The 16,063-nt window shown below is 41.0% G+C and overlaps 2 protein-coding genes across 7 annotated transcripts in view; one reads left to right on the top strand and one right to left on the bottom strand.

Moving 5' to 3' along the window:
* The window catches only part of C7H1orf146 (chromosome 7 C1orf146 homolog), a 36,464-nt gene extending 27,096 nt beyond the window's left edge, over window positions 1-9,368 (top strand). For 4 of the 5 annotated variants that reach the window (XM_075833216.1, XM_075833215.1, XM_075833217.1 and 1 more), the window contains one exon: window positions 9,009-9,368. In XM_075833216.1, the coding sequence (XP_075689331.1) occupies window positions 9,009-9,131 (123 nt within the window). In that variant the 3' untranslated portion in view covers window positions 9,132-9,368. The remainder of the gene's footprint in view (window positions 1-9,008) is intronic. The other variant, XM_075833218.1, reaches the window with a different exon arrangement.
* Window positions 1-16,063, bottom strand: part of GLMN (glomulin, FKBP associated protein) — a 41,021-nt gene that overhangs the window by 2,330 nt on the left and 22,628 nt on the right. Inside the window, exons 10-17 of one of the 2 annotated variants that reach the window (XM_075833209.1) lie at window positions 14,961-15,080; window positions 9,931-9,961; window positions 9,761-9,850; window positions 9,093-9,134; window positions 8,922-8,995; window positions 6,135-6,219; window positions 4,299-4,408; window positions 3,886-3,943 (exon numbers count right to left, since the gene is read on the bottom strand). In XM_075833209.1, the coding sequence (XP_075689324.1) occupies window positions 3,886-3,943; window positions 4,299-4,408; window positions 6,135-6,219; window positions 8,922-8,995; window positions 9,093-9,134; window positions 9,761-9,850; window positions 9,931-9,961; window positions 14,961-15,080 (610 nt within the window). The remainder of the gene's footprint in view (window positions 1-3,885; window positions 3,944-4,298; window positions 4,409-6,134; window positions 6,220-8,921; window positions 8,996-9,092; window positions 9,135-9,760; window positions 9,851-9,930; window positions 9,962-14,960; window positions 15,081-16,063) is intronic. The other variant, XM_075833210.1, reaches the window with a different exon arrangement.

The raw sequence follows: 16,063 nt of genomic DNA, 5'->3' as shown, positions 1-16,063 counted from the left end.
CAGCAATGAATATGCAAAAAGTTACTCAACAGTATTTACAGGTTTAAAGAGGATGCATCGTCTCTCCGGACAGGTCTGTTTTAGTAACTACTTGTATTTCCCATGAAGATTTCTTAGAACTCTTTGTTGTGCTCTTCCTCAGTTTTTCCTCCTAGAAATTTATGAATAAATGGACAACTAGGTGTTACCAGTTGGGGGCGTGTCCTTACACCATCTGGCATGGTCCAATCAGTGCCAGACTGTAGGACACACCCCTGTGCTTAATAAAAAAAAATGGTAACACCAGTTAATTTTTTTTATACATTTCTAGGAGGAATAACAGTAATAGCACAGCAAAGATGCTACAGAATTGTTATTTCATGGGAAATACAAGTATTTACTAAAACAGACATGTCAGAAGATGACACAGGTCAGACGGGTTCTTTTTAAAGGGTACCTCCACTGTTGCACGATTTTTTGTATTGCTCCAGTGCAAAAAATAAAGAAATAAATACATGAAGCGACTTTGCAAATACATTAAAAATATATTACTGTTCGCTTACTGCTACAAACAAGCCCTGTGTCTAGGTTTGATCAGCAGTCTTGTATTACACACTTTCATATGTCCCCTTTTCCACGGTCTGCAAGAAGAGGGTGACAAATAAAGGAGTGCAAATGCAGGATCAGACAAAACACAGGATTATGTGTAGTCTGTAACCATAGAGACACATAGGTCTGTTTAGCAGCTGTTGAAACAAAAACCAGAAGGATATTCTTTATTAGGACTATTTGCAAAGTCGCTTCCTTATTTTTTTTTATTTCAGACCCCATGATACGTAGTGTGCAACCTGCTTCTAGTTTCAAACATGTCTCATGTGGGCATGTCCCTCTCAGTAATATATACTGGACACTGAATTCAGACTGCTGCTGCCTTCACTAGCTCTCATGAACTAGCACAGCTTCATTACTGCACTGCTTTCACCTTCTGCAGACGCTGATACAGCCCCTGTGGTATCTCCTGTCCCCTCTGCAAACACGGATGCTGCAGGTGTATGAATTTTTTTTCCCCTCACCCCTGCTTACTTTGCCTCTCCTACTTTACACTGATACAGCCTGTGTGATTTCCCTCTCCCCCTGCAGACTCTGCAGTGTTTTCTTTCCTCCCTCTCAAATACAGCTTGTTTTGCTGCGTACCACTTCCCCCTACCACTGCTGGTATCTCTTTCACTGTGCTACTCAGAGATTGAGGGGAGAGCAGGCTCTCATTAAAAACAGATGTCGTCAGCCCTGAACCAACAGCAGACAGGAGCAGTGTGCTGTCGGCAACTATGTCAGCCTCCGCAGCACAGCCAGTTGTGTAAAGGAGTTAAAGGGGTTTTACTATCAGGGACATTTATGACATATCCACAGGATGTGTCAGATAAATGTGGGTTCCACCTCTGGGACCCCCACCTTTCTCTAGAACGGGGCCCCCTAAACCCAGTTCTACTGCGGTGTGTTCCTGCTGATGCATGTGATTTCCAACCATGTAAAATGAAAACAGCACTGAGCTACGCTGTTTTCCTAAGTCCCATTAAAGTGAATGGCAGTTACGGAAACAGCGTAGTTCGCATGCTATGCTGTTTCCATAACTGCCATTCACTACTATGGGACTTACGGAAACATTGTAGCTCAGCGAGCTATGCAATTTTCATCTTACATGGTCGGAAATCACACGTGTCAGCGGGAACACAGAGCGGTAGAACTGTATTTAGGAAGCCCCGTTCTAGAGATAGGTGCGCATCCCAGATGTGGGACCCGCATCTGACATTTATGACTTCTCGTAGATAAGTCATAAGGCCTCATGCCCACTTCCGTTTTTTCCTTCAGGGTGCTAGCAGTTTTTTTGACGGTCCCGTTGTTCTGTTCCGACAAAAGTAGAGCATGTTCTACTGTGGTCCGAGATTCCGTGACCGTGGGGCCCATACAAGTCAATGGGTCCGTCCAAAAAAAAATTCAAGGCACACGGAAGGCATCAGTGTGCCGTCCGTGTGTGACGGAGTCGTTGTCTAGCAACGGCCGGGTGGGCAGAAGTACATGTAGAGAGCGATATTGCACTACACTAATCGGCAGCCCCTTCTCTCTATCCAGCACTGATCGGCAGCCTCTTCTCTCTATCAGTGCTGGATAGAGAGAAGGGGCAGCACTGTCGGGCAGAGTTTCCGCAGCGGCACGCAGCGATAGAAAGAAAAAGAAGTTCATACGTACCCCGGCTGTTGTCTTGGTGACGCGTCCCTCTTTTGACATCCAGTCCGACCTCCCTGGGTGACGCGGCAGTCCATGTGACCACTGCAGCGGTCACATGGGATGCAATGTTATCCTAGTAGGCCGGACTGGAGGAAGAAGCAGGGAGTTCTGGGTAAGCATAAACTTTTTTTTTTCTGAGTTGTGATTTTTGCAGCAGAAGTCTTTGCACTTGACTATTTGCAGCGGGGCTTTTGAAGGAAACATTAGAAATCTATATTGTGAGCGCCGCACATGGTACTCACTGTCCAGGGTGCTGAGTTACTGCCGATCACTGCAGCCCCTTCTCTCTATCCAGCACTGATCAGTAACCTCTTCACTGTATCCAGCACTGATCGGAACACTTTCAGTGGACAGTGACTACCGCTGGACAGTGAGTAGCATGCGCAGCGCTCACAATATAGATTTCTAATGTTTCAGGACCCTGTCGCTGTCCATGCTGTGCCCGCACTGATATCGGGTGCATAGTGTGAATGGGAATTAGTTTCCTCTCGGAAACACGGAAGTGTACACGGAAACCACACTGATACAATCACGGACACACGGATCCGTGAAAAACGGCCGTGAAAACTGTGATGGAAGTGTGTATGAGGCCTAAATGGGAAAACCCCTTTAAGCAGAATCTACAGTAACAAAATAATAGGACATTTTTAATGAAGATTTTTTTTTTTTTTATCATCTATAGAAGAAAAAAAAAAAAAGAGAGAAAAGAAAAAAAAAAAAAAGTCAGTGCAAAGGAGTACATAGGTTTACCCCCTTAATTCTATCTGAAGTAAAAATTCTGCTGTTGTTGGAGGTCTGATTTGGCACCAGTAAATATGTATATAAAAGTCAAACCAACAGAATTTTAGGTTGAGCAGATAACAGATTCTCCTCAATTTGAATCTGCAGCCAGTAAGCTTTGCTCTGCCTACTTCAATATCTAAATCCTACAAACATGTTTTCCTTCCAAAGAGTGATTATACTGTATTATAGCGTGAAAGAGGTCTCATTCAGACATCCCTGCACTTATTGTAAAGACACATTTATCGGGATATTGTATACATAATGGTGTGGTCAAAAAGGACCAGCTGTAGAATTGTTTTTTTGTTAAGAAAGTGACTAAATCACTTTGTACTTGCACCATACCTGGGGCGCTCACCTATAACAGGATAGATGGAGCGCACACCCCTGCGACTATTAACAATACCCTTAGTTTTTCTACAGGATAGTCAGAGCGCTGACAATTTCTTCATATCGATTAAATGGTCTACATATGTGCCTATGACATTTTTTTGGACGGTCTGTGAACACACATGCATGAAGTGTATGTGTATATTAAGACCTTTTTTTAACTTTTTTTTGCGCCTCAAAAACGGTCTCATTTAGGTCTATGGACAAAAGAGAGTTTTAATGCCACAGGCTATGTTTTTTTTTTGACAGGAGGCTGAACACTAATAAAGACCCATCTCCAAAGAGCATGGAGGAAAAGTAGAGCATGTCGTCCTCTTTAGTGAGCTCTATTTACTCTCTGCTTCCCCATCATACGTACGAGAGAAAAAAAAAAAAAAAGGGAGCGAGAAAGAGCGAGCGAGAAAAAAAAAAAAAATAAATAAAAGAGAAAAGAGCGAGCGAGAGACTTACTTCATCGTCATTGTCTTTAATAACCAAGTACCTTAGAAGGTTTAGAGAAGCCATTATTCTGGAGGAAAAAAAATAATATATATATAAAACGAATGTTGTGAAAAATGCTCAAGCATTTAGAGAAAAAGTATTTAAAGTCAAACTCCATCCAAAAAAAACAAAAAACTTTTGGGCTCTGAGAAGTCTGTTTTTTTCCTTTATTTTTGAAAAAGTGGTGTCAGACATTTTTAAACGGTCTATGCAATGTCCAGGATGGCATTAATATTTTCTGTAATGTAAGGCAAAGTGAGGCATGCATCTAAACAGTGCCAAGAGACATACACATACGTAGTAACTAGGATTAAAATGATCGTAGTGTAGAATATTAATGCCTAAAAACATCTTTCGTGAAATTCTCACTGCACATTTCTCACCTATCAGAGGTCTGAAGAAGATCAGTTTCTGCTCCTTCTGGAAGCGAAAGTGCCAAGTGCAGAAGTGGTGCCAGTCGAGTTCCTAGAAACCACTTGTTTTGCAGGTTTGACTGATCATCAAAAAGAAAAAAAAAAAAAAAAAAGTTACATTTAAAATTTCCAGATGATTTCACCTTCTCACTTGTTATGATATGGAATATCAGTAAGTGTAAACGCTTGTCAAACTATACTCTCCAAACAGCTCTGTAACAGACTGGTTCTAAGGAAATTCATTAAAAAATAAAAATAAAAAAAACACGCTGAGAATTTGAAACTTCTACTCTTTCACACATTAACCCATCGGATAAGACCTGAGGCAATGTAAGCGCATCACGAGAAATCTAGGTGTGATATTGGTAGATCCCAACTTATTTCTTTCCTAGTTCACGTTAACAGTGGAAAAGCAGCGCTCTGTAATAACCAAGCATCATCTCCAGGCCCCCTTAAAACCTTGTTAGAGTAAATCCACACTTTTAAATGAACACTTAATATACAGTCATGAAATGTGAATTTTTAGTTGTTTTGCAGATTCTTTTCTTTCCCCATAAATTAGCAATGCTGGGACACCTTTCCATAGAACTCTGCTTTGATTGTTACTTGGTTATTTCTCCCAGAAATATATGAATAAATTGACAACTAGATATTACCATTTTCCTTGTCAATAGAGTGTGCACTGATTGGACAATGTAAATGTGCAGGGACACAGTCCCAACCAATTGTCAATTTAGGCCTGAAGACGACTGTAATGCAGGGTCCATATTACGGTCGCATGTTGCAGCCTGGTGGTCTAATGACCCAGACTAACATCATAGATCCCAAGGACGCTGTTAATTCGGGTCATTAGACCCAAAGTCGAGGCAGAACTTACTCATTCATGCATTTCCAGAAGAAATTACAGAGGAACAGCAAAAGGTGCCCCGGCATTGACATTTTATAGATAAATACATTTAAAACAGACAAGTTTTAAAAGTATTTATCTAGTTACATTTACATCCAAAAACAGACAAGTCAGGAGAGCTGAATGAGATTATTTGGATGTTCATGTGTTAATGAGATCCGTTATATGTAGTGTATTGAAAATAAAGCCATCTCATTATGAGGTTTTTTCTTTATAGTTAAAAATTCAATGGACTCTGATTCATCATAAAAATAAAGCCATATCGTGATCCATAACCAGCGCTTATCCTGCTTGTGGATGGTTTGGCCATGTTTTCACTATGGATTTCGGCGCACATTCTGTGCCAAAAAGTGTCCCATTAATTTCTAAGGCAAAATGCCCCAATGTTTATATGGTACAAATTTAAAAGCCACGTAGCGTGTAAAAAAAAAAAAAAAAAAAAAAGTAGTGATATGTAATTTCTTGACACTATTTCCACACGAAAACCACTTTGGGCAGTCACACGTAGATTAGCACCGTTGAATGGGTCTAATTTGCATGTGGAACCGCTGCAGATGAAACTTTAGATCCGCAGCAGAAATGCGAGGGTCAGCCACGCATTTCAGACGCGGATTCTCTTGCAAATCCACTTCGGACTTTTGAGGCAACACTTCTTTCCATACTGCACAAACCTAAAAATCAGAAAAACTAAAGGGCCAAGTGAAAACAGAAAAAAAAAAAAAAGGTAGGTAAAAATTACAAAAATGCTAGATTTTACATTTGCTGATTATAGTAAAAGTAGAGCTTCATTTTAAGAAAATTTAATATCCATCTATAAAACATTATTTTTCTGAATATGAACGAGTATATACATATCATTACCATCCAGGCTTACAATAGTGCAGTCTGATTCATATCACCTTTAGAATCGCGTCGATCTGATTCTTAATGTTGTGTATGATGTAACCTTCGACTCCTGCATGACCGCTAATCTTCAAGAGACATCTGAACATAAAGTCACATGTTAAAGGAGTGTCAGCCAAATTCAAGGGAAAAGTTACTAGAAATTGTAGCATCATTAGCCATCAGACGGTAAACATAGGTCACAATCGTTTTTGCCTATTCACTCCCTTTACCCCCAACTAGGAAAAAGCTGGTGGTAGTGGTGGTGGGGCTTATGAAAAGGAGACTGACAAAATTCATATTGGTGTGTCCATCTGCTTGATGGGATCTCATGCTGGAAAACCAGAAGCAAACTATGAAATCATGGCTGTCATTTTCTACGATTGCTATGGGCAGCACTTCTTTGTCATAGTGTTTAGCAAGTTGATGACATTACCATCTTAACCCCTTGAAGACCAGGTTAATTCAGGCCTTGAGGACCAGAAAATGTTTGAATTTTTCCACTTTGCATCCCAACAGTCATAACTTTTTTGTTTAGTATATGTATAAGACTTTGTTTTTTGCGGGACAAGTACTTTATGAAGTTGGCATATTTTGGTACACATACATTAGCATTTAATTCATATTAATTTTAGTAAAAATTCAGGGGAAAAAAAAAAGCAATTCCACTGCAGTTTTAAATATTATATTTTATTGGAAATATACCAATCATAAGTGATGCTATAAATTTATTTAAAGGTTGTTACAGTCGGGACTATACCAAATGTGTATATTATTTATTGTTTTCAGACACATTTAATAAAATTGATATATATATATATAGTTAAAGAAAACAACAACTTTTTTTTACATTACTTTTATTTTTTTATTTATTTTTAAATATCTCATAGGGGGATTTTTTTTTTTTTTAAATAGTACCTCCAATTATACGGACATTCTATAAAAAAAATTTCTAGTGCAGAAGTGCGCACAATAAGTTTTTCTAAACTATTTGTATTAGCGATTTAGCTGGTCTATAGTCCGTGCTGCCGGCTCCCCATAACTCTGCTTTAGGACACAGAGCGTCCTGCTAGTCTCCATTTCTTCTATATCCAGAACGGCTGTCAGCAATGTAGGATCACATTACATTCTACTGCAGGAGTAGAACGCTCCGTCTCCTTAGGCTGTGTTCACACAGAGTTTTTTGCAGGCAGAAAATCTGCCTCAAAATTCAGTTTGGAATTTTGAGGTAGATTTTGCTCTGCCTGCACGCCGATTTCCGCAGCCATTGAGCACCGCGGGCAAAAACGCTTCTTCTGCCTCCCATTGAGGTCAATGAGAGGTCAGAAGTGTAAACGCCCGAAGATAGGTCGTCATGTCCCTTTTTCCCGTGATACGGTTTTTCCGCTCTTTTCAGCCATTTTTTGGCGAGTTTTCCGACGTGTCAAAAAAAATAAATCTGTGTGAACTCCCCCTTTAGCAGACTTATGAGCTGCTGGTAGCACAGACTATAGACAGTCCGTGCTGTATTTAAAAGCAGATTTGCTAATACAAGTCTTTTAGAAAAAAAAATTATGGAGCACCCTCTTGCACTATAATCAGGTTTTTTTTCTATATAATGTCAGTATAATTGGAGCTAATCTAACTATAATGTACTGGCATGTATCTATATGCCCGTACATTAGCCTATGTACTATATAGTGCAACACAGGCTATTATAAACGAGTAGACGCTCTCGTGTATCCATGTTTTAGTTGATGTGTTATTTATGGGTTGTCCGCCATCTTGGTTCCTTTTTCAGCTCGGATATGGTTCCCCTAATGCAGCCTGAACTTCGCATGATCCTTTTGGCTTTGCAGAGGCAGAGAAGTCTCATCACACTGCACTTGCTCTGGGACCTAAGTGCAGCAATTGATAAATTTTATGTCGCTTATCTATGTCCCCTACCATTAAAGAGTATGAATATCCAGTCTATTCCTACCGTATGTGATGCAGCTTCAGCCTGCCTCCTTTACAGTCTGCTTGGCATAGATTTATTTATTTTTTTACAAAAAGGCAGTGAGGAGCAGCATCTTATAGAAATACACTGAACTCTGCACACAAAACTCACAAAGTATAGACAGTCAGTGCGAGCCAGGGTGTGGTTTGTAACTGCAGCTAATCATTGTATAGACTCACCTATTATATCACTGTACTCCTGCTCCCTTAGATATGACAGAAATCATCTCTTCAGCAGCACTGAATGCATGGAGGGACATACAGAAGAACAAGGAGGGGGGAGCTGAGTGGGTAGGGTCTCAAACCTGCCAGGAGGGACTTGATAGGTAATGATGTAATCCTTTAGTTCACAGGAAGTCATCTACACAGGAGACACTGACCTCCTGTCTACACATGAGAGCATGGTCTATTCTGGTGGTCAGAGTGAGATCACATGACACCGCTGCCCTTAATAAAAGGATTCATAATGTATAGATGCAGCTGAGCAGGGAAGAAACAAACGGCACAAAGAATATTGCTGGTGAATTAACATATGTGCAAAAAAATAATTGAGTGCTTCTTTAGAGAATAATAAAGCTAAATGTATCCATTTGTGGCAGTGTTTTCCAGCTGACAAATAACCAAACATAGGTTCTCTATAAATCTCAGGTAAAGCCATTTCACATATCCCCAGTGCCGAGAACCTCCAGAAAAATTTCCATACATACGAGAATGAAACTTGCATTTCTTACTTGGATATACAAAGCTTATAAAAAGGGTCTCCATTTTAATTTTATTGAAATTGCATGGTGTATGGAGTTCATGTTAAAGCCGGTCTATTGTCTTACCTGAATAACTTGTATTTTCCTTCTACACAAAACTTGTCAATCACTAATTGTAACATTGCCAGACTCTTCTTTCTCTATAAATAACAGACGGAGATCACACGAGAGATAATGAAACGGTCATCTTACAGAAGGTCCTTTCAGCGTATCCATAAGTCAGCACGTCCGACTTACCAGATGTTCAATAGGACACAGGGTCATCACCTTCACTAAATCCTGCAGTGAGAGGGGGATAAAGAAATGATGAACAACCTCCAAAAGATGGAAGATAAATTGTATACTCTGAAAACCGGCCCATTTACTACAATGTGTGAAATCTTTCCAGCGGAAAACAGTTAACATCATTGCGGCCATAGTTTCTTAAACTGGTTGTCCGTTTTCAGGAAATTCATATTTTTTTATATTTGATTTTCCAATATATGTTCTGTAGTAATACATCAAGGTTTTCAAGATCTCTGCTTGTTGTTATTCTGTAGGAAGATTCATTACTTACTTCCAGTGGATGCAATTCTGTCCATGGTCATGTGATGGACACACAGGTGCTGGGATCGTTACAGTATGTGTATTAGAACAATGTCTCCTAACAATCCCAGCACCTGTGTGTCCATCACATGATCATGGACAGGATTTTGTATAGAAAATACAAGTAGTTTAAAGGCCGCTTCAATGTATGCATGCTGCCCCTCAGTCAATATTCATACCGATTCCTGCATAGTATGGTATGGAGAGTCCCTGCAGGTCCCATACCACTTGTTGAGAATGGAAAGACAGGGCAGGCATGGAATGGATTACCAGGCTAAATACATTATCATAAATACATAATAACCTAAGAGTCTACCCACCTGCAGCACTTGGTTGACTGCCAAGACATCTAATACGTCCTCAGGAAGACTTTCATTATCCACTCTTAAAAAACTGTGTTCTAGTAAATCCTGAAATCAGAAAAAGCTTCAGATTACGTGTCGATTTTGTGGATCACTCAACTATTCCACATGTGTTTAAATCAACGTACCAGTCCTTTGGACAACATTGACTCTTCAGTTCTGGAATGGAAGGAAATATCAGTGAAGGTCAAAAACAAACAAAGTTTTATAATGCAAAAATCTCTACCTAAAACCCCATTTCCTAATAACGGACATTTAATGACACCACACCAAAAATTTCAATGTACAAAAATGTTCTATAGTCCCTTTGGAGGCTTTTTTGCCTTTGTTGGCTCCTTGGAACTGTAGAAATAAATTTAGATCCTTTCTCCAAGGTTTGGTTAGCTGAAAGTAAAAAAAAAAAATGATACGTCTAAAGTCCAGAGTATGGAATTCTTCTTCCCTACACAACTTGGGATTGTTGCAAAATGAGGTCTTGTGATCTGTGAAAATCCATAACTACCTTAGGAAGAAAGTCTGGATCTATCTTCAGAGTAACACGGTCTTCTGAGATAACTAGAAAGGGCTCTTGGATGGAAAGTGCTTGTAGCTCACCCACCCTCCTGGCTGAGGTAATGGCTACCAAAAAAAACGTTTTTTTTTTTTTTAAAGGTGGTGAACCTAATAGAATAGTCTGAAAGGGGTTCAAACAGACTTTTGTATAGGGCCGATAGGACCAGGTTTAAACCCCAAGGAGGTGTAATATTTCTAATTCTGGGTTGTAACCTGGATACTGCTCTGCAGAATCTTATTATCCAAGGATGACTGGCTAACTGGGTAACAAACATGGAACTTAAAGCGGATATCTGAATTTTGAGTGCTGAGGGAAAGGCCTTTTTCAAATCCAGCCTAGAGAAAATCCAAAACTTGTGGAATGTTAGGATTTAATGGATCAGGTTGGTGTGGGCCACACCAAAAACAGAAACTTTTTCCAGTACTTTTGGTTAATTTTTAGTGTAATATTTAATTTTTAGTTTAATATTTTTACTTGAGGGAAGGAGAGTGTTGATTACTTTTGAGGATAGGCCTTTTTTTATTAGGACTGCCTTTCAGCTTCCAGGCCATCAGAGGTCGATTTTGTAGGTCCGGGTGAAACAGGGGACTTTGCAGCAGAAGATCCTCTCTCAGAGGAAGGAAAACAGGGTCCTCGACTGCCAATAATTTTACGAGGGAGAAACAGCTTCTTTTGGGACAGTATGGGGCGATGAAGATGACTTCTGAATTTTTTGGAGGACCCTTGGTGTCAATGTGAGAGGTGGGAAGGCATATGCCAGCTGAAAGCTCCAACTCTGTGCTAAGGCATCTACAGCTGATGCTTTGTCTCTTGGATTTAGTGAGAATTTGTCTTTCACTTGGTTGCTTTTGCTTGAGGCAAATAGATCCACCTCTGGAAGGCCCCACCTGCTTGTCAGAAGATTTCTGGATTCAATGACCACTCTCCTGGATCCAGATGTGACTGGCTCAGTAAATCCGCTATCTATTTTTCTTCCCCTTTCAGGTGAACCACTGTGATTGACAGGACTCTTGACTCAGCCCATTAAAAAAAATAAAGAAATTCTGAAAGGAATTCAAGGAGTTTGTGCCTTGTCCCACCTTGATGTTTTAAGAATGCTAGTGCTGTGAAATTGTCTGGGTAGATTCTTACGTGAAGTGCCTTAAGAAGATCCTGGGAAGCTAAGAGAGACTTCCAGATTCTTCTTAGGTTTTTATAGTTGGGAGAATTTTTTAAGGTTCACCGACCATCTTCCATCGGAATAAGTTATCACCGCCAGGAGCAGTTAAATCTCTCTGCTCTCAACTACCGGACAGTCGAAGGTATCATCGAACTTGCCCGTTTAACCCCTCAGATGTGGCGTTCAATAGCAAGCGCCGCATCTGAGTGGTTTTGGAGGGAGGGGGCTCCCTCTCTCACCCCACCGGCACCCTGCTATAAGATCGCAGGTTGCCGGTGTCTTCTATGGCAGCTAGGGGCCTAATAAAGGCCCCCAGGTCTGCCTCTAGTTTATGATTGCTAGGCCTAGCAGATGCCTGTCCGTTTTACACAGGTGATCACACAGTATAGTCCCCTAGTGGGACTAATAAAAAAAAAAAAAAAAGTTTTATATAGTTAATAAATAAAAATTTCAAGTGTAAAAAACAAAACAAACACTTTTTCCCCTATAAATAATGCTTTATTAGTTAAACACACACACACACAAAAAAAAAAAGTTACCCATATTTGGTATCGGCGCATCCGTAACGACCCCAACTATAAAGCAATTACATTATTTAACCCGCTCGGCGAGCAATGTAAACATTTTTAATAAAAAACAATGCAAGAATTGCCATTTTCTGTGCATCCTGCCTTAAAAAAAAAAAATGTGATAAAAAGGGATCAAAAAGTCGCATGTACTCCAAAATGATACCAATAAAGTCATCCCGCAATAATAACAAAAAACAAAAACAGAAAAAAAAACAAAAACACTCATACAGCTGCATTGGCGGAAAAGTTATGGCTCTTCAATTATGGAGACACAAAAACAAATAATTTAAAACCTAAGAAAACTATAAATTTGTTATTGTTGCAATCGTAACAACCTGCTGAATAAAGTTAGTGTTATTTATACCACACGGTAAACGGCGTAAATTTAGGACGCAAAAAAGTGTAGCGAAATTGCTGGGCTTTTTTTCTATGCACCCCCAAAACATTTTTAGTAAAAGTTAAATCAATAAATTATATGTACCCCAAAATGGTGCTATTAAAAAAACATACAACTTGTCCCACAAAAAACAAGACTTTATACAGCTATGTCGACGCAAAAAAAACAAAAAAAAACAAAAAAAAAAAGTTATGGCTCTTTGAATGAGACGACGGAAAAAAGTCAAAAATAGCCTGGTCATTAAGGTCTAAAATAGGCTGGTCACTAAGGGGTTAGGCGGAATTCACACGGTCATTACGTCCGTAATTGACGGACGTATTTCGGCCGCAAGTCCCGGACCGAACACAGTGCAGGGAGCCAGGCTCCTAACATCATAGTTATGTACGATGCTAGGAGTCCCTGCCTCGCTGCCAGGCAACTGTCCCGTACTGTAATCATGTTTTCCGTACGGGACAGTTGTCCGGCAGCGAGGCAGGGACTCCTAGCGTCGTACATAACCATGATGCTAGGAGCCCGGCTCCCTGCACTGTGTTCGGTCCGGGACTTGCGGCCGAAATACGTCCGTCAATTACGGACGTAATGACCTCGTGTGAATCCAGCCTTAAAGGAAAGTCTATCCCTGATTTCTTTAGGAACCACCAGTTTCCTATCTGGATTATTCCACTCATATAAATATACATTTTTTGAGATTTTTATGAACCGGGAACACTTCTTTTGGGAGGGACTAGACCCACAAACATCTCATCCTGCACCAACAAAGCTTCTTCCTTGTCCTCAATATTCATTGTGCACCTTATTGCCCCTAAAAGCATATCGGTATCTTCACCCGAAAAATAAAACTTCTCAAATTCTTCAGATTTAGATACCAAGGAGACTTCCCCCTCCTTTAAAATACTCGTGTACTAGAGTTCCCAGATCGGAGTCTTTTTTTTTTCTGGTGGAGGGGCCCTAAGCCCAGGTAAATTTAAAGCCAAAATTGACGTCTGTACCTCTTGCTTAACCACTTGTCTGATTTCCTCCAAAATTTGTACTCGCTCCCGACGTACGATTTTGGCCACACAGGAGCAACATAGTGTTTTTTTGTAGTCAGGCGGAAGCTTTTTGGCGCATGTTGCACATTTTAAAGGACTAGGATTTAGATTTGGTGGAAGGAGTCTTGTCACTAAGAAAATGACAAAGACTCCTTTAGTAACTACATTCAAACAATGACATTGTATAAAAGATTCCCTCTAGGGCATTACTTATTGAACCACGGATAACCAATGGCTCCACATAATCAGGGCGAGGGGAAAGGGCGCAGGTATAGGGGGTCGCACTTGCGACTGGGCCCCTAAACCAGGGAGGCCCGCAGGCCCCCCCTTACCACACTAACGCTGACTGGCCTGTACTAAGGAGGAGGAGTCAGGATAATCACTCTGCCGCACTCCGCGATGTATCAGGCAGCAGTGGTGGACGTGCAGGCGCTGCTGCGCTCTTACCTCCCAATCATTAGGATGAATTTGCTGTGGGCACTCTGCAGGAGGGAAGGAGAAGAATAATCCAGACACAAAGGCTTTCAAGATAATGTAATTTGAGAGCCGAGCTGCCAAATAACTTTAGATAAGACTAGGACTGCTCTGTCTGCAAGCACCCTGCCATCCCGTCTTATCTTCTCTGCACTTGCCAAGGAATGAGAAAGAAAAGAAAAACTCAGATTTCTTTCTTGTGAACAGTGCAGAGATATTTTGATCTCTATTTAAAACGTGGTCTGCTTTGCATATCTTCGTACATGCGAACTATACGGCACCACATCAAGGTTCACTGCCCATGAAGGATACAAATATAGACAGGGTGGTAATGAGGAATGGTTTAAAGCCTATGTAAACCTTTGGAGGGCAATTTATTATTATTATTTTTTTTTAAATAAAAAGCTCAGACAGTGTGCCCGACCACGGTACATGTGAACGGGACTCCTGGCATCAGACATTTATGATGCTAGGAGTCCCTGCCTCCCCAGAGAACTGCTGTTCCGTACTGTATCATTTCGTTCAGTAAAGAACAACAGTTCAGGGGGTAGGCAGAGACTCCTAGCATCATAAATGTCTGATGCCAGGAGTCCCGTTCACATGTACCGTGGTCAGGCTGGGAAATCCAGCCAACCCACAGACAGTTTTCACGGCACGGTCGCATGCAAGAGATGTAAGACCTGAATCCGTCAGGTCCACGGGACTGACCGGTTCAGTGACAGCGGGAGACAAGCAGGATCCTTCTGTAATTGATCATATCTAAGTTATGAACTTAGATGTGATGGATAATAGGTGAATCCTGCGTGTCGAGGACCTGCTGTCACTGAATCAGTCAGTCCCGCTGGCCTGACGGGTAAAGGATTCAGCATAAAATACAGCTGCACTGGACACCGGATACAAAGCAGTTGTATCTCAAAAAGTAAAAATTATTTTTTAATAAAGACTAAACTATAAAGTTGCACAAAACACACTGACCTTTTTATTAAAAAAAACAAAAAACAGAAGCACAAGCTGTGTTTGCTGTCCTGATCTACAAGTCCTGCTGTAGGGAGAAAAGAGTGATTGCTTGCCAACCAACTGGGAACATACAAGGAACTGGAGGAATAAAGTCATAAAGTGTCCCTGTAAGTGATTAAAAAAAAACAACTACATTTTACATTCGTATATATTAGCAATATAGACACTTTGTCCATGAAGACTTGTCATCAGACAATCCACAGTCATGCGGATCCCACATTCTGTATCAGCAGACTGCAGGAGGTATTATTAATTTAGGAGGCTCAGAGGGGATTACATTGGGGCACTAGTACTGTAATGTTGCACAAAGGAGTGTACGATTACTCTGTAGGTGAAGCAGTATAGGAAATTTGTGTGCAAATACGAGTAATGTCTGGAACTTGGATGAAGTCAAGGGAAAGAAAAGACGTCACCTGTAAGTCATTGGATGTAATGGTAGAGTGTTCACTTTTCACTGTGTTGAACTGGTACCATTAATGGAGGCTGCATTATTTAGAGGTATAGGGGTGCGGTACAAAACATATGTCTTTGGGTTTGGGCACATGATCTTTTTAGATCCTAGCAACGCCCCTGGCTACTTGTGCTTCATTAATGGGTTACTTAGATCCAGAAATGCCGCTGAAAATGACGAGTGGGGAGGTATTGAAGACGTCACCGTGTCCGCCACGGGGTATTGCCCACTCCATCGATATTTCCATTGGATTATGGCACTGGATTCAAAGTGATTCCAGCCACCACGATGTACTGACGTCGCTTGCTGATGACGTGCCCCAGTGCCGACATTCCCCTGGCAGTGACGCTGGACACTGACGCGTCCGACTTTCACCTGGTGCCACCGGAAGTAATGCCTGATGCTCCCAGTAACTTGCCATACTGGGGAAAATAGAGTATGCCTCCACCATCGCATCTCAGGGACAGCACAGAGGAGGATTGGAGAAGGCCCCCCGAGCGGACTCCGATCCTAGTGGCACACCAGGGTGGCAACATATAACCCCTCTGGAGCGCAGTTGCAGTCATATCTCCAATCCCGCAAGCAGGGAGGGAGAAGCAGTATCCGGAAG

The sequence above is a fragment of the Rhinoderma darwinii genome, chromosome 7, assembly GCF_050947455.1.
Source record: "Rhinoderma darwinii isolate aRhiDar2 chromosome 7, aRhiDar2.hap1, whole genome shotgun sequence".
NCBI classification, from domain to species: domain Eukaryota; kingdom Metazoa; phylum Chordata; class Amphibia; order Anura; family Rhinodermatidae; genus Rhinoderma; species Rhinoderma darwinii.
The sequence above is the reverse complement of the archived record's forward strand: the minus strand, read 5'-3'. Positions and strand labels throughout refer to the sequence as shown.